At 46.6% G+C, this 19,120-nt stretch overlaps 2 protein-coding genes across 11 annotated transcripts in view; one reads left to right on the forward strand and one right to left on the reverse strand.

Moving 5' to 3' along the window:
• Positions 1-2,857, forward strand: part of LOC148033992 (uncharacterized) — a 57,761-nt gene extending 54,904 nt beyond the window's left edge. The window contains exon 3 of the mRNA XM_087681999.1: positions 2,750-2,857. Coding sequence (XP_087538125.1) covers positions 2,750-2,767 — 18 coding nt within the window. The 3' untranslated portion in view covers positions 2,768-2,857. The remainder of the gene's footprint in view (positions 1-2,749) is intronic.
• Positions 1-19,120, reverse strand: part of LOC148033991 (exocyst complex component EXO84B-like) — a 171,887-nt gene that overhangs the window by 58,462 nt on the left and 94,305 nt on the right. For 7 of the 10 annotated variants that reach the window (XM_087681993.1, XM_087681992.1, XM_087681994.1 and 4 more), the window contains 2 exons: positions 3,415-4,527; positions 621-1,127 (listed from right to left, as the gene is read on the reverse strand). In XM_087681993.1, the coding sequence (XP_087538119.1) occupies positions 621-1,127; positions 3,415-4,527 (1,620 nt within the window). The remainder of the gene's footprint in view (positions 1-620; positions 1,128-3,414; positions 4,528-19,120) is intronic. The other 3 variants (XM_087681995.1, XM_087681989.1, XM_087681988.1) reach the window with 1 other exon arrangement.

Here is a 19,120-nt window from a genome sequence, read left to right on the forward strand (position 1 = left end):
TTGTCTCTCACTGTTATTCACATATCTCACATGTACACTTCACATCGCACCACTTGAGTTTAAAGGTTAAAATGGCTGCATCAACAGACCTAACCTGACTGCTTGCCCCAGCCACAACCTGGCTGTAATCCACCACATGGGACAAGAAGCTTGTCTATTACAACTCCATCAATATGTCGGATTAGTCTTCTTTTACTTCGGACAGCATCGCAATATATAATCACGTTCCCACAACAACTGCTTTGACTAAGTGCTAAGCATGAAGATCAAGCCTTAGTCCATGTTATCCCCCTAAACACATTTTTGTGCACAAAGGCTCTTCTATCATACAAAGAGTATTTGCCGAGCTTTGTCTTCAAGCTTCGTTATTTTGAAACATACTCATATCATGCTTATGTATCATCTATCTTATGCTTTATCCTCCCGCTTTGTCTAGGAGAGCACTACATTATGCATTGGTGAGATATTTTAACCCACTTTTGTTTCTTTATTGTCCTACCTAACACGTCAAACATAGTCTGTACCTTTCTTCATAAAGGACAATTCTCATTTATATGCACAAGCTAGCATTATGAAAATGAACCACCAATAGAGACACAAGAAAAAAATGATCCTCAAACCTTGAAAAATACAGAAGGCATCCATTCAGCAGACTTTGTGAACAAATGTTCAATGTGCTGCTCAATGCCAATGTATATGTCAGAAGTAATCTTGGCCGAAAAAGCAGCCAGAAATTCTTCCTCATGATATTTAGAAAAGATATTCTGTATGTTCATCAAAGCCTTCTGAAAATGGATTTTGCAAACCATCAAATCTTGCCTTTGTCCTCTATGCACAAATAATGGACCTTGGTAATCCAACTTATCACCTGTCAGAGCCACCCATACAGCATGTGGGAATAGGTAATCTGCAAGAATTTTTGCATTGCTGAGAACTGCAATTTGCTGCTGAATTTCCTTTGCACGTTGCACTAGTATTTGAGACTCCTTAGCATAGTTGAGGATAACACTGCTAGGCAATGCTTTCAGCAATAGATTCATGTACGCATCAAAAAGACACATGATGTCATTCGTTAGTGTTTCTCCCATGTGCATCTTGACTAGAGGGGCAGCATCTGATGCAAAATCCTGCACTAGAACATTGAAGTTAATTTGGCAGAAAACTGGATGAAGCATTGTTGATAGAACTAAAGGTGTGCATTTATTAGTCAGCAATCAGTATATTTTGTTTTCAATGCACAAAACTTTACAGTGCCAAACAAGGGCTATTTTATAAATTACAAATTACTCCATTTATCATGAATCTGTTAACTCAGAGTACTCTAGAAGGTATAAAGATCATTATTTCAGAATTCCCATAACTTCGTGCAGGACTTCTCTTGGACATTAGATATTTTTCCAGTAACCAAGATCGTGGCATTAGAGCTGTTTGTGTATAGTTCTTATAATCATGAAAAAGGTACCTCCTTGAGGATTAAATTTAACTTATCCCAGACAATTCCAAATTCACAAATGCCAATGAAATCACTACTAAACAAGAGATGAAACTGTTATCACAAAACTAGTACCTATATTAAGTTCAACCATTAGCACAAGTCAGCAAGCATGGCGATTGGCAAAGCAGCCTTGGAAAGACATGCACTGGTTGGCTATCAATAACTACCTGGAGGTAGCTGCCCATTTGCAGATAAAGCTGCCCAAAACAATGCTTTTGCAATAACCCCTTCCTCCCAATTCATTGTAATTATAACTAGACTAGTACTGCATGGAATTGCTATCTTGATCCCTAGCCATATTTGCCTAAACCTCTGTCCATTACCATTTGTACATCTGTGTGTATATTTCTTCTATAATGATTCCAATCCACTCTTTCCATCCACTCCATAAAGAAGGAAATATAGTGTGAACCCAGAGTTCTGCTTGGCCCTGGCACAATATTGATTACCTTCGGAAGCTGAAAGCTCAGTAATAATTCCAAATAAATGACCATTATGGTTGTATCTTTGGAAATCAAGATGGCATCTAGTGCTTGAGAGAGTGCCCTTCGATTATTTTGTTCTTGTGGCAATCTCACTGCCACATTGTCATTTCCTCCTCATCCTGTCATCCATCTGTTGCTGCTTGCACTTTGGTCTGCTTATATGCTTGCCATGTCAGCACTTGTCTCATTTTCTGCCACATTATTAGGCTCTCAGAACACAAAGACATGGTCCTAGATACATCTGTATGGTGGTCACACAATTGAGGCCAGTGTCCTGAAAGTAAGCCAACACACAAACTCATAGACAAGGGTATATTCAATCTTAGCTAGAAACATATCCTAGACAGCTGATTACTTGGCCAACAAGGATATATACAACTTTAGCTAAAAACATATACTAAACAACTGATTACTTGGAAGATTTCTCACCCTATCAGTAAGCTTTGATGCTTCTCACCACGATCCCCAAAATAGACTACCCCCTTCAGTGTTCATGGAACACTGGACCTGAATATCAATTTGCTGATGGTGGGATCGGTGGATGTGGAAATGGGTATGGATAACACTGAAGGCAACCCCTAGTGCACATATATCAACACCATCGTAATACTCCCTCATAGTTACCAGTTTCATATATCAACACCATCATAATGTTCCCTCATAGTTACCAGTTTCACATGCTTAGGGTCACTTGTAAAGATTCATGAAATGTCTATTGCTGATTTTAGATTGGCTCCCTTGCTCACTGGTTGGTCTTAAATTGTTTCAGTGTGTCAGCCACCTCTAGTAGCTGCAGGTAGCAAAATTTCTGTCTTATGAGGAATACACACAAGCAAAAGAGCTCAAGCCAAAAGTCAAACTAGTAAACTACCAAGCCATGGACATCAAGCAAAGACATAGACCTCCACAAAATTTCACAGGTAAGCAGCACTTTCATCTGCAATAAGAGTATCATGCTTTGCACATAGAGCATTGAAATTAGGCAAAGGAAAAACCTCCACCCCAGTTATGAACCACCCTCATTTACAATCTATGCATATTTCCTTCTGCTACAAGCATATTTTACTCCTCCTTTGTGACTATGAGAGTGCTAGAAATCTAGCATAGGAAGCTGGACAATATGGAAAGAGATCATTACAAGCCGAGACAGCACCTTCATATACTGTCACCATTGCCTGAGGGTCTCATACTTACATTGTATTGCCAAGCTCTCCTGTCCCATATTTTTCAAGGCAAATATTCACTTTATAAGGAGCCTTTCATGTTCCAAAAACAGAGTAAACATATCTTATAGGGGTTCAAGATTGACTCCAAGTACAGGCTTGAGATTCATGCATTATCCAAATGATGGCAATAATTCCCATGCACAAAAATATGGCAATGCTCATAAATTTTTAGATGTTTTCTTTTTTGTTTTTAAATTTGAGATGTCACCTGAACAAGCATGTTAAGCTGGTATGCACTAACAGAAAGCTTCACAGGAAACTCAACACTCTGTTTCTTTCTGCTGCTTTCTGATCTGGAAAGAGTTTTTTGCTTCGCAGGAAACTCAACACTATGTTTCTTTCTGCTGCTTTCTGAGCCCAAAAGAGTGCTCCAAATCACTTCTCTTGTAGCTCCAGCATGGGTAAGCACCCAATCATCAGCAGCAGTCAAGGATGTCACAGTTTCTTTTATATGTTCCAAATTGCCATGCAAAATATCCACAACTGTTGGTCCTAAAATCTTGCAAAGTAAAGGACACAACGCTAGGCCTCTTGATTCCAGTAGCAAGCAGTGTCCATACGCAATTCTGATACACTCTACTGCAGCATGAAGGCCACTTGAAACAAGTAGAACATGTTTCTTCAAGAGAAAAAGCATCTTTTCAGTCTCTTTACACGCCCAAAGAACAGTCTTAGAAGCATGGCCTTTACAATCTTTCAAAGTTGATGAAGTATCCTTGACTGCCTGGGCAACTCCCGAGAATACTGCTTGTGAAAGTGCTGCAGTGTATAAGCCACCGTACAAAGTCCCACATGGATGCAAAGTTTTGATAGCATATTGAATGCGCCTCCCATGTAAACCAAGTAGCAACTCGTGTGCTCTTAAACTCTCCCCAAGCTGATCAAGGGAAGTAATGGCAAAATGAATCTCAACCCTGTGAAAGCATTCATCTTGAGTAATATTGATGAAATGGTTAATTAGTTTAGCCCATCTTTTCTTGACAGATGCTTGTAAGTCTCTAACTTTGTTGTCAGGAACACCTTTGATTTTTGCTTCAGAAAGAGCAAGGTCACAATGTTTGAGAACATCAAATGCCTCTTTTGAATTCTGATCAACAAGGAGGGCATCAAATTTCTCTAGCATTTTTGTTGGGAAGATTTTAAGTGATTCCCACTTCTCCACATGCAAATCATTGCGCCCCGAGTTTTCTGATTGAAGAGAACCTGACAGTGGTCCATGCTTCACCAAATCACAAATGACAGCAGCCTTTGAAGAAAGAAGACTGTGCATGGATGATAATGAGCCTTCAAGGCCTGCTATTCTGTGTAAAGTCCTGAAAAACTGTAATTTTCTTAAATTTAGTGATGGTTCTCAATCTAGTAGCATTTCAAATTAGTCATGCAAAGTGTCTGGAACCATGTGTTCAAGTCTTAAAACTGAAGTCAAATGCACTATGACACTACAAGTAAAGAAAATATTTTAGCTTCTATAGCATAAGATCATGAATTAAATGTCCCTATTTCGAAAAGAGTAGCCTGGTGGTCAACACTTGGGCTCATTATTGTAAGGTTGTGGGTTTTAAGTATTGCTAACTGCATCATTTGGCCAAACATCGTATGCTCACATGGTGTATTCATGTAAGTTTGGGCTGTTGCCCACTCGAGCACTTGGTTGGTCCTCCTTGGTAGTGTCACCAAGGGGGAGGATCTGAGTGTGTGATCAAGCTGAAGGCTGGATCTGATACAGATGACAGTGCAGGAGAGAGAGAGACTAAAAACGCAGGTACCTGAGGAGAGAGAAAAACTGGATGACAACTGTTAGATGCAAACGCAAACGTTAGCGTTGAGAGAATGTCAGGTGGCAGCCAGAAATAGTAAATGAAGCATGGTGTATTCATGTAAGTTTGGGCTGTTGCCCACTCGAGCACTTGGTTGGTCCTCCTTGGTAGTGTCACCAAGGGGGAGGATCTGAGTGTGTGATCAAGCTGAAGGCTGGATCTGATACAGATGACAGTGCAGGAGAGAGAGAGACTAAAAACGCAGGTACCTGAGGAGAGAGAAAAACTGGATGACAACTGTTAGATGCAAACGCAAATGTTAGCGTTGAGAGAATGTCAGGTGGCAGCCAGAAATAGTAAATGAAGCATTCAGAGAAGAGAAAATCTTAGCGACAGCAGACAACAAGTGGTGACAACATCGAGCAGTAGGTGACAACTCCACATGCCTAGCGACAACAACAATCATATGTAGAAGGCTAGAATCAAGCATCGGATAATAGCAAGTGGCTAGTGGAAGCTCTGACCATGATGTCCTCCACGAACGGGGTATGGACAGCAGAGTCATGGCTCCTAAAACCTGCAAAAACAAGATTGAGGGAGAATGGTGGGCTACATATATATTTATAGAAAGTTTGGGGCACCCAAATTAGGGTTTTGCATGTGGGACGCAATAACTCTCTAGGATCACGTTTCCTTTTAAAACAAAATGTTTTCTTCATTAATTAAGCATGTTTTCGAGTTATTTAAGTTAAGCTAATGCATTTTTAGCTCAACAATTGTTGCTACAGCAAAGAGGATTTTTGGAACAACAAAGGAGATTGTGAATCTCAACTTGTACTCAGTCTATTAGGAATCAAGTTAAAGAAATACCGGAAGGGGCACTAGTTTTGGGGGCAACAAGGTGTCCAATGTCCGAGATTATTAAGATAACTTGTGCATTTCAAGTTATATTCATTTACTGATTGTTGTAGTTAAGTACTTAATCAGGGGATTGCCACCCTTTCCAAGAAGGAAGGCTTGTTTCACTCGCCATCCAGGGTTGAGAGGGGATTCCTACCCTTTTTTGATATTCTACAGGATTTGACACTTGTTCGACATTGGCCTTCCTTCCCTATTGTAACTCCCCTTTGCATTGCTTGATCATCATCATCTTTGTACAAGGGCACTTGGGCAAGTCAACAATTTTTCCACAAGGGACAATATCCAAGTAGTAGTTGTTGCATATGCAGTTTCATCATGTAGCACACTACTCTATGCATCTCATTATGCAGAGGCAGATTCTAAGCTGTCCCCACCACTGGTTCTTCCTACCACATCATCCTACTTCTTCGTCCCTTTCCCTTATCATCAACACCATGGAGTGATTCGGATAGCTCTTGTATTTTGTGATGTGTTAGATCTAACTCTCCCTTTTCATTCTCCCCTTGGAACAGAGTTATTCAACAGGCCACAAACCATCTACTCTTCCAACCAAAAAAAAAAGGTTTAATATGGTTTCATTTGCCTTTGCAGGTCCTAGTAGTCCACTGGGCAACTGATGAGCACCCCTTGTCCTATGCCTTGGCCTCTTTGGGCCAATCACTTGGGTTCCCTTGGCAAGATAACCATTGCCTCTATAGTCTTAGTAGGCCATTGTGCAACTAACGCATCCTTTGCCCAATGCCCTATTTACTTTGGGGTGGGATGCTTTGGAGTAAAAATGGGCTTGTGCTTTTCTTACAGTCTCTCTTTGGTTCTAGTTTTGGGCCTAAGAGGGGATGTTGAGCTAAAAATGAAATACATATTGATTAGCTCTTTAAAACAGCCCCAAACTATATAAATTACCAGAATTCATTAAAGGGAAGCGGTCCTAGAGAGTTTCTATGTCCCACGTGCAAAATCCTAATTTGGGAGGATCCTTTTGCATCTATAAATACACACGTTGCCCACCATTCAGCCCAATCCTTGTTTGCTAGGTTACACCGGCCCACAAACTCTACTGCTATTGGCACCTAGTTTCCAGCCTATAGCCCACCTCCATCTGCTATCCAACCATCATTGACTGCAACCACATCATCTTCAGTCTGCCCTCTACTATAGGTGAGAGCTTCCAACTACTAGTGACTACTCCATATTGTCCAAGACTACTGCATTTGCTATTTCAGCCTATCGCCCAGCTGATTTGCATCATCAACAAGGTCAGCCAGCCTACGTTTTCAGTATTGCATACCCTGACACACTCCTGTTTACCGTATTTACCGCAGCACAGAGGAGCGGGAAAATGGAAAAAAGTTTTTAAAAAAAGGAAATAGCGAAAAAGGCGCAGGATAAAAGAAGGAAAAGGCGCCCTGGAAATTTAAATGCTCAGGCATGACCCCCGAAAAGTCTCAGTGTCGCCCCGAGACAGCGGAAGAGTAAAAGGCGCACCATTAAATGTGGAAGCGCTCCTGAATCCTTGTAAAAGAGCGCCAGGCTCGCTCCTATGCAAAGTGTACGTATTAGTTGAGAATAGGATAAATTAGAATGGTAGGAAATGGAAAAAAGGGCCTAGACTACGGCCGGCCATGTAAAAAAGAGAAAAGGGGATGACCGCCCAAAAAGGATTTAGGGCTTTGTATATAAAGTTGAAAAGTGAATGAGAAACTCATTCTTTTGGTGTGTGGAAAAAAGAGTATTCTTCTTCCTCTCTTCTTCTCTCCTTCTTGCTTGTGTGTGCTCTTGAGAGGGAGTGTGAGAGTGTGAGGAAGTGAGTGTGTGGGAGTGAGGGATCAAGAGGGTGAAGCTCTTCACCATCTCCCCTTCTCTTCTTCTCTTCTCTTCTTTTCTCTTCTCTGGTGCGCACGGCTATGGAGGATGGAGCTTGGAGATGGAGGAGGATTGAGGATGCTTGAGCTAGCATCAAGAATCGTGGAGCTACCGGAGTGCAAGAGAGAGGAGGGTACTCGATCAAGCATCAAGGTAAGCTCACTACACTCGTAGGATTGACGGCGCGTCGGCTAGGTGAGACATAGCCATTAGAGCTCGCTTGGAACGCTTGAAACAATAAGCGGTCCGTGGGTCTTGGCGGTCGAGCGAAGGCTCCCACATTTTGGTTCCGTTGCCGGGACCAACGGATTCAAGCTTGAGCACTTGCGCGCCTCATATCGAGCATCGAAGTAGGGATTCATCCCCGAAACGGAGCTTGAGATAGGTAGGAAGTTTGGGTGTTTTTTATCTTCAAAACAAGTAAGTATTTTGGGATATTTTGATTGTTGATGATTGGAAAACATGGAGAAATTAGTTCAGTTTTTTGCTTTCGATTCTTGTTGCGTTTAGAGTAGGCTAACATTAAGAAATCGCACCCGAAAGGCATAGGGTTTGCTGCTGTAAAACAGGGAGAAAATCGGGGAAAACAGGTGGAAAATGAAGGAAATGCTCATTTGAATGTGTAAGAATCGCAAGGAGAGTGATCGGTAACATCCGGGTAATGTCGAGTAGGGATATAAGTTCTTGGAGGGCAAGGAAATCCTCATTTGCAACCCGCTGAGAGAGAGAGAGAGAGAGAGAGAGAGAGAGAGAGAGAGCTTGGGTGACCCATTTCGATCGATCAGTGCGAGGAGTTACGTTGCTATCGGCGATCCCCAGGTATATAGATCTCTTCCCCATCACTCCAGCATCATTCCTGTTGAATCTTGTAGTCTACAATAATCAATACCGTAAGATTCTGGACGATTTCATGCTCGAAAGTGCGTTCGGGTCGGCGGAATTGGATATCCGATTCAGTGTCCGATTCTCAGAATCGGACGTTCGGACAACCGTCTGATCGGACCAACCCGTCCGATTTTAGGAATCGGACCACTCGGACCACTCGGACACTTGGACCAACCCCGTCCGATCAGACGCTTCGTCCGATCGAGGAAATCGGACCCAGGAATTAGGACACGTTAGTAATCGGGCCACACACCTGGTCTGATCGGACCACTTGTCCGATTTTCGAAAATCGGACACTTGACCCCTGTCTGATTCTGAGAATCGGACAGCTCAAACTCGGACCCACCTAGTCCGATTCCGAGAATCGGACCACTAGTAAATCGGACATCCAATTCTCAGAATTGGACACACGCTTAGGCAGAAAAAAGAAAATTTACCCCCACGACCGACTGGAAGCGCAACCCGCTCCAAGACAATATAACGAGCGCCTTGTAGACACTTCCTGACGTAGGAGTCACCACCAAGGGACAGGGGGACAGTGCTGGAGCACTCCCCAGTGACCTGACGCGTTGAGAACGGAAATCCAATCGTAGGACCTGTGATCGACCCCCCAGTGAACAGCAAGAAGCAGCGCAGACCCTAGAATCCGCTAGAACGGCCAGGACTTGAGCAATGAAGCTTATCAGGCCCGAGACGAGACAAGAGGGCGTAAGCATATAGAGATTGATTGCCGCACTCACATTGAATTCCGCACTTGAAGTATACATAAGAGAGCTGAAAGCCTGATTGACCACAAGTGCACGAGAAACGACACACACTGAGTGATCATAAATTGAGGATTGTATTCAATAAGTCAAGGAACTCACTCAGATAAAACCACTCAAGGAACCCACCAATAGGAGAGGACCCAAGACATAGACAAACCATCAAAGCGCAAAATAGGACCAAGCAAGGAGCGCCAACGACGAGGATCTGTCAAGTCTATCCAACCTGATCGACAACATAGTGGAGCGCGAGAACTCGACCATGACGGAAGAGAGCTCAGACCATCAGTCTAATGAGGAGCTCGATTTGAACATATTCCCAGATGCTATTCAGCAGAGCTGGTGAGCAGTTACGACGCGCACGCCCGGTACGAGCACCGCGGCAGGACAACAGACGCAATCATTGCAGATCTAGAAGAGGAGAGAAGGCTAGCCCGCAAAGCATTGCAGGGCATAGCCGAGTACAATAGGGATCAGCAAGCTAGGAGCCAAAGGCAAAAGCATGGAGCTGCATGAGGTGCAGCGAGTGCTGAACTTGGTTGGCCGAAACCGAACGGACCATGAGAGAGCACTAGAGGTAGATTTGACGTTGAGTGAGCTTCCCATGAAACGGCTGCTCGATAATACAGCAGTAGAGCAGAGTGCCACCGCACTAGCGACGTCGCTGCTCGCAGAATTAGGGGCGAACCAAGGCTCAAAGAGCCAGGCCAAAATACCGATTGTTGCCAAGTAACTCGATAAGTACCAACCTCATGACGACCCATACGGCTTTGTTGAGCAGTTTGAGCAAGTCTACGAAGCCAACGGCCTCAACGACCAAACTCAACGCTCGCAAGCATTCGGGCTTGCCTCGGCGACAAGGGTAGGACGTGGTATACAAGCCTAGATGCTGTAGAGCGAGCCAACTTCAATGACCTCAAGGATCTCTTTGTCAAGAGATTCGCCGAGCCCGGATACTCCGATAACCTGCTAGTACGCTTGATGAACATCAAGCAGAAAGAGGAGGACATTCGCAACTGCGTGACCCATGTGAGGAGCCTCTTCAAGAGAATCCCTCTGGGCGAGCGACCGACTGAATTCGACTGTATTCATCAGTGGAATTCGAGATGAGGAGTTATATAAGGCTTTGGCAGGCAATTCAAGCTTGCAGCAGGACGCGGTAGCTAGAGTGTTTGAGGAAGCCATCAGAGTCGATGATCAGCTAAAAGAGCAGAGCTCCAGGAGCTCAAATCTAGAAGGGGCCAACTCGCGAAGCTCAGAGAGAACATCACCCTCTAGTGAGCAATCAATCCCATCATCCCAAGATAAGGGAAAGGCCACCGAGACAAACCAAGGCTTGGCTGAGGTCAAGATGGAATTAGCTAAGTTGCAAGACATGTTGAGACGACCAACGCGCCCGCACGTCCAATACGTGTACTGTGGCGGAAACCACTTGCCGGCCGAGTGTCAAGACCCTAGGTCAAGACCTTGTGCTAACTGCGGTAGGTTCGGCCATGATGTTGCACATTGTAGATTACCAAGAAGACTTCCATACTCGCAACCCTACGGCCAGCCTTACCTAGCAAACAGGCCGCAGCCATTCTTCGGAAGGGAAGCCCCATTGGCTCTTCCCGCGCCCAACGATATGAAACCAGCCGTCCCTAGAATGGACATAAACCCTACCGGCATTCCTAGACCGCTTGGTCCTTACGTAACCCACCCACCGAGCGATGCTCCAGTCCACTACGTGGAGGAGCCGAATGATGAAGAGACCTACATATACCCTTACGTCTCGCACGACGACGAGGGCAACACGGTCCTCATGGATTATCGACCCGTGCCGGTGATGGCGTTAGGACGAGGGCGAGGTAGAGGCCTAGGAGGGCAGCCCCGCAGAATCCAGTCACTTGTTGGACTTGAGGTCACCCCGGTCATGTCTCATCACGCTGCCCTGAAAGAGAGCAGCAAAACAGAGACAAGGCTGACCAAAGGTGCGCAGAGTGCGGAATCACCCATCTTTTCGTAGATTGCCCAAAGCGAAAGCCATCCTCTAGCTCAGCCAACTTGCCATCTGTCCCATTGGGGCTGTTTGGTGTCGAAAACCTCAATGGGGAGGCCACACCTATTCCATTGCGGGTCATGACCCGAGCCCAAGAAAAGCAGGCCGGCATCTCTCTGCCAGGACCTAGCAATCTTGACGCAACCTCGATAGGGAAGAAAAGCCGCAGGCGGAAGAAGAAGAGATCGGAAGCTAAAGTCGCACTAAAAACCAAGAGTGCTACGACTCTGCCTGCGGGAAAAAAGGTTTCAGAAGCAGAGGCAGAGACTTCAGCCCCTAAGACGGCCGAAAAAGGAAGCGCTAAGGTAGGGGAATACCCACATCCGAAGCGGCAGTTAGAGGCCATAGAAAAGGTGAAGGAATGGGTGAAGGAGGCTCAAGAGCATCTCAAGGACGCTGAGCCCATCGTAGAAGACGAGATCAATGACCTCCCCAGCGTAAGCACGCCAATATCACCGCCTCAACCTAAGTCGGCAGAAGCAACCGCGCCACAAGCAGTGCCGCTAAGACCAAGCCTTGACGCGACAGAGCCTCAGATCAGTCGCGGCCATTGGCCCGGACAATCTAGGTTAGGGGAGAGACGAGTATCCAACGATCTCCTGACCATGCTGGAGACTACCCCTGTAACACTTAGCCTGGGAGATCTGCTTAAGCAGCATTCTACCCTATGACAAGATCTTAAGCAGTGGGTCGAAGGGTCACAAGAGCAGGTCACGGCAGACCCTCAAGACCATGATGCAGAAACACAATTACCAAGTTTGATGCTACACTCCATGCCTAAATCCTTGCACGTCAATGCCTTTTGGGAAGGCTCTGAGATGCACGCGGTCTTACCGGTTTTAGCCCTATGTGACACAACAAGAAAGGGAATCGTAGACACGGGAGCTGGGGTTAGTGTGCTTAGCCACGCAGTGCTTCAAACTTGGGGAAACCCACCTGTCGAAACTGCTAGGTTTAATGTCACGTTAGCAAACGGTATGAGAGTGAATTCTCTGTTGACTTTATAGTCATGAAGGGAGTGGACTACGATATCCTATTAGGCCGACCCTGGATGTGCAACGCTAGAGTCATCGAAGATTGGAGTAACGGCTTGATCTTCCTTGGCAATAGAACGGATGCCGTAAGAATAGAGATGGACACTTGGAAGACCTCACCAGTCGACCTAGACGCCATCTCTGCTATGCTCAAGGGGAACACTCAGGTCAAGAAGCCCTATGGGCCCTTGACCAAGTATATCCCATGCCCAAAGGATGAGCAGGATTGGATGCACGTTCTCGCTACAATCGACCTGCCATTCTCAGATCATGAGACGTATGAGCAAGCCATCAAAACGATCGGCAAGTCTAACGAAGCACTCTCTACACCAGTCTGCATGATGGCAGGAAGCCTCCGTGGAAAGCCTAAGCCTGTCACCTTAGATACTGGAATACCTAACGGACAAGCTAGCTGACAATTCAGCTGCAAATTTCAAACCACTCCAGGATCTCTTAGAGGAATCCAAGTGGCAATGGAGGCCAGGGTGCACGATTTAAACCTCATGTATAACTGGGCCCTAGTCCCTAACCAAAGACACGAGGCATACCAAACCCTAGGAGACGACGAGCAGTCGGATAACAAAGATTCTAGCGACGAATGCGAAGACTGTCAATCCTTCAGTGATGAGAGCGAGGGTGAAGTAGATATCGTAGAATACGACACTGAAGGACGAGAGATTGAGCAGATATGAGCAGACGCCAAGCCGCAGAAAAGGCAGACCCTTAGAGTAAAGCGAGAAGTCATGCGCATGGAATGTGATCGCCCTTGGTTGGAACGCATAGGAGCCATATACCTTGAGCAAGCAGGCCTAGCCCAGCCAAGAACGGCATCAATACTTAGGACTGAATCACCATCTGAACTGCGGCCACCAGGGGAGACCGCCTCTTCTAGCGAAGACGGAGGGTTTGACTCTGAATCGGAAGTTAGTTCGGATAGTGATCCAGAGATCCCTAGGCCGCCCACGACCAGACGTACCAAGGGGGACCTACCCGTCCACCTGAGGCACAGACGGTTAAGGCAGGAAAAAGCAAAGCAACCCAAGGATACACGAACAGAAAAACAGCGAAAGCCGCAAGACCTCCCTAAACGCTTCACGAAATTCAAAAAAGGGGATAGGGTAGTAGTTCTGTTAGGTGCCAAACGTCAAGGGCAGATGAGCGAACCAATCGAGGGACCAGCCAAAGTCAAGGAGGTAGACTTAGGCCAGGAAGGGGAAACACCCCGACCAGTATTCATTGCCGACGACTTGACCGGTGAAGAAGAAACAAGTCTTGTCGCTCTCTTGCGAGAGTATATAGACGTGTTTGCCTGGTCCTTAGAGGAGCTTCAGGGGGTAGATCCGAGTGTCGTGACTCACAACATATCCATGATGTCGGACGCAACGCCGGTCAAGCAGCGACCGTACCCTATGAATCCAAAACACGCTCGTGCTGTCAAAGAGGAAATTGACAAGCTAATGAGAGCTGGATTCATTTACGAAATTGAGCACACGGACTCGGTATCACCCATAGTCATTGTAATGAAGAAGAATGGAAAAATCCGAGTGTGCGTCAATTATAAGAAGGTGAACGCTGCTACGAAGAGAGACAACTATCCATTGCCGTACACCAAGCACATGCTTGAGAGGGTGGCAGGCAAGGAAGCCTACAGTTTTCTGGACGGCTTCTCAGGGTACAACCAGGTACAAGTGCATCCTGCGAACAGGCACAAGACCGCCTTTGCCACTGAGTGGGGCGTCTTTGCATACGTAGTCATGCCCTTCGGGTTGACCAATGCCCCTGCCACTTTCCAACGTCTCATGTGCACCATCTTTAAGGACATGCTTCGCAAGGAGTTAGAGGTCTTTGTCGACGACCTGTGTGTCCATTCGACCTGGATCAAACACTTAGACAAACTCCGCGCAGTCTTTGAACGGTGCCACTTATATCGTCTCTCCTTGAACCCCTTGAAGTGCCAGTTTTGGGTAAAGCACGAATGCATCTTAGGACACGTGGTGTCGAAGAACGGCATTGCCACTGACTTCTCGAAGGTCAGGGTTATTGTTGACCTTCCACCCCCAATTAATTACAAGGGAGTTCAATGCTTCTTAGGCCATACAGGATACTATCGGCGGTTTGTACTGAACTAAGCGCTGATCGTTAGACCATTGTACAAGCTGCTGATTGTCTTCGAGTGGACCGAGGCATGCCAACAAGCGTACGAAGAATTGAAAAAGGCTCTAACAACAGCACCAATTCTACGAGCCCCAGATTGGACCATTACCTTCCACGTGCACATCGATGCTTCTAAGTTTGCCATGGGGGCAGTGTTGTGCCAACCTGGTGAGCACAACTTAGATTATCCAGTGAGCTTTGCTAGCAGACAACTCACTGAGACGGAGATGAACTACTCGACAACAGAAAGAGAGGGATTAGCCATGGTGTTCGCTGTGAAGAAATTCCGGCATTATCTATTGGCCACACCCTTCATTTTTTTTGTGGACCATCAAGCCCTGCTCTATTTAGTAAACAAACCTTGTGCTACAGGGCGCATAGCTCGATGGCTCCTCCTGCTTCTAGAGTTCGACTTCTCTGTGGTAGTACGGAAGGGAAAGCAGCATTACATGGCTGATCACATGTCACGCATCCCCACGGGAGAAGCCGCTAGACAGGGCATCGTTGATGAGTTACCCGACGCCCACCTATTCCACCTGTCCAGCGAGAGATTTATTTAAGGCTGATCTAACGCCATATTGAGCGGACGACATAGTCCAAGTGCTGGAGCACGGACTACCTAAGCGACCAATAGAAAAATCCCGACTTAGGCGCTTGATCCTAAAAATCCAGCCCTACCAGCTGATTGCAGACCAACTCTATAGGCTGGGGCAAGACGGATTGCTGCGTTGATACGTGTGTGAGCATGAGATGCACGATGTGCTCTCAGAGGTGCACAGCGGCATTGCGGGAGGACACCTTAGTGGAGACACAACAGCACGGAAGGTGCTGCAGTCTCAACTATGCTGGCCCACACTTTTCCGCGATGCCAAGCGATTCGTCAAGCATTGTGACAAGTGCCAAAGGACAAAATTCCCGATTCGTAAAGATCAAATGGAGTTTACCCCAATTATTGCTCGCCAACCCTTCGAAAAATGGGGAATCAACTTCATAGGGCCCACCAGTCCTGCAGCGCAGTACTCACAAGCCAAGTACATCGTTGTGGCCACGGATTACCTCACAAAATGGATAGAGGCAAGAGCCACACGAAAAAACGACGCTAGGACGACTGCCAAGTTCTTATGGGAGCAAGTGATCTCGCGCTTCGGCTGCCCCATCGAACTGGTTAGCGACCAAGGCACGCACTTCATCAACGAAGTGATAGCACATCTCCTGTCCACCTTTCTCATTATCCATCACAAATCCTCACCATACTACCCTCAGGCGAATGGCCAAGCAGAATCAACTAATAAGATTCTTATCAATGTCCAGTAATCTCAGCCTTACGCAGCGACTGGGACAACAAGCTGATGGCAGCCTTGTGGGCCTACTGCACAGCTTATAAAACGGCTGTCGGCCAAACCCCCTTTAGGCTGACCTATGGAACTGAGGCAATTCTACCATTAGAATTCTTCGTTCCTAGCCTGAGAATAGCACTTCAAGAACGATGGGAAGGGAATGAGGCATGGACGCAACGCCTGGTCGAGCTTGAACGCCTATCAGAGACTCGTCTTCTAGCCACCCACGCGCTTATCTGTGAGAAAGCCCGACGCAAGAGTTGGTTTGACAAGCATGTCAAGCAGCATGAGTTTGAACAGGGTGACTTAGTGCTCCTTTACTCAGTTAAGGGACATAAGCAAAAAATGAAATTCAGAGGTCTCGGACCCTTCAAGGTTCGTGCAATCAGCCGAACCGGCAATGTCGAGCTTGAGACACTAGACGGTGAGGGAATAGGCTTATTCAATGGCAGTCGTGTCAAGAAATACTACCCTCCCACGCATCCTTTGCACGAGCCACCATTGTTAGAACCGCCGGTCAAGGTACGAGTAGCTACAATCACTGAAATCAACGAAGAGGATAAGGAAGCCGTAGAACCCCCTTACCTCTGTATCACGGTCACTGCCAAGCAAACATGCGCTTTCAACGCCTTGATCAACGAGGGAGCAGATTTCAATGTCTTAACCCACAGTCATTGGATCCAACTTGGCAAACCACTACTTCAACCCACAACTGCCAAATTAAACCCATATGAGACCCACTCATACGCACTTCTCGGCAAGTGCAGAGTCGCCGTTTCTATCGAGTCTGAGACTGTTCCAATGCTTTTTTACGTATTGCCAAGTGCTACTGACGCAGGCACAGAGTCACTGCTGGGGCGAACCTTCAAAAAGCAGACTCACTGCAATGTTGATTATGAGTCGCAGCGCATCCACCTAGTAATAGGCAACGTGCGCATTGTCACAGCTTTCAGCAAGGGCTGCGCGACACCATCACCGTCCGCAAAGCCACGGTAGAAACATCCGTAGACAAGACTAAGGAGGGGGGTAGTGCGCGGCCGCCACTCCCCGACTTCCATAAACCGCAACCCACAGCAGCCAAAGCTGAGGCTCAACAGCCTCGCCTTCAATGGGTGCCTAAACAGCCGCAACAACCGCCTAGGAGTCGACGCTCCTATCCTCAGAAGACCCAGAATTCTAAACCTAGGAGACCAAGACGCAATCACAGGAAGCGCTGCATGATCAAGCAAAGATGGGTCCCTAAAGCCCTCTTGCATGCGCAAGGCTACTACGAGGGAAATACCTGGTTATGGATTCCTAAGGCCCCCACGGCCAAACACACTATTCATACGCCACCCTCAAGCTTGATCAGGCCACGTCCCATAACACCTCAAAACCATAAGCCGCAGTGCTCTCCAGAGCCCCAGCCATCCAACTCATCTACTCTTCGGCCCAAGAGAGTCGCACAGGCCTATCGGCCCAAGCAACAGCCACCGTCACAGGAGGCATCATCCGACCAAGTCAATCCGACTCCCCAAAGCAAACCTGAATGCAGCAGTCCATCTGTTGTGGCTGACCCTAATCTACCCATATTCCAAACAGCCCAACTACAGGCTCAAGGAAACTCCCAACCGCCCATCTTCATTGTCAAAAGTGCTTGTTCTGTCAAACCTCAACCACCTGTCGGCCTTACGCCCTCCTACGAACGAAAATCTTTCCTAACGCTAGCCGCTAACCTTGCGAAGGACACCGGGGATGACGTGGTGGAATGCATTAAACGACTTGATGTTACCTTCGTGTCGCTAGCCCTCAACTACGACCGCTTGGACTTAGGTCTATTGGAAGAACCCTTTGCAACGGAAGTGCGCAATATACCTTGCTCTTGGGAAACCTTTGAATTCGCATTGGCAAAAGCTTCTTGCTCTGCTGCTGAGTTGCTCAACAGCGAGATCTCCAAAGAGCAAGCCATTAAACAACGTCTCATCACATCCTACGATCAACGAACCACTTCTGCTATCACTGATCAGGAAATCACTGAGTTATCCAAGCTCGCTGATACTGACTCCACGTTTTTGAAGCATTGGTACACTCTTAGGCTGCAATGGGAAGTTGAGGGCTACCGCATAATGACCAACATTGAGCAGCGCTGCGCAATCAAAACAGCAGAGTACGACCCCACCTACGTCGCGCCAACCTCGTATCAAGTATTAACCACTCTTCGTGGCCGACCCATGGAAGAGCATATCAAGGGGCATACCTACCTTGACCGCCTCTTAACAGAGCAAGAACTCCACATTGCAAGTCGGGTCGACTCTGGCGATCTCCTAACCGATGTTCTGACATACATCACGCACGTGGGTATCCGTCCATTCGAATTAGACCGTGAAGCTCAGCTAGAGTACAACCCCAACTTCTATGCTTGGCTCCTGCGCAAATAGACCGACGCTCTTTATGCTGTACGCCCTTGTTCTCTCAACCTCCAATCCTAGGACGGATTCTTCTCGTTCCAAAGGGGGTATTTAAAAAGTGAACCAAGTATGAAATGTCAATAAAATTTGAAATGCAATGGTAAAATGTAATGGTAAAAGTCTGAAAAAAAAAGTTAAGGCTATACTCAAAATATTTCAGATCAATAAAATCTGCTACACTTTTCTTCTTTCAGCAAGTTACTTGTCAAAAAGCACTAATAGTGGAAATGGCTGAACTTGCAAGCATCGATCATGGCAAGCCAGGACAAGGCTAGCAAGCTCCCCTTCTCGGAGGGGGAGCAAGCGAGATACGGCCTCACAGTGGAGACTAGAGCCTTTAACCAGTTGAAGTTCCAACCTTGAAGACGTGGCCGTCGAAGAGCCAACAGTGCGCCAGACTATAGACCAGTGCCATCTGTAGAAATACCTAGACGCAGTGGGTCAGAGGGTGGACTACACCCAGTGCGCCGACTTCTTGCGCACCTTTAACAGAAACAGAGGCACCATCACGGTGCGCGAGAATGAAGCCACCCGGCAAGTACAGATTGAGCTGACCCCGGAATTGGTGGAAAGGACACTGGGGCTGCCAAATAAAGTGGAAAAAAAGCCGAAGAGGGACGTCTATGCCATATTGGGAATGGACAAGGTGAAGGTCCATACCAACGATGGGATTAGCTTGGCAGACATCCCAAACCCAGATATCCAGCTGCAAGT

The sequence above is a fragment of the Lygodium microphyllum genome, chromosome 7, assembly GCF_053477565.2.
Source record: "Lygodium microphyllum isolate KBCC chromosome 7, Lygodium_microphyllum_v1.1.10, whole genome shotgun sequence".
Classification (NCBI taxonomy): domain Eukaryota; kingdom Viridiplantae; phylum Streptophyta; class Polypodiopsida; order Schizaeales; family Lygodiaceae; genus Lygodium; species Lygodium microphyllum.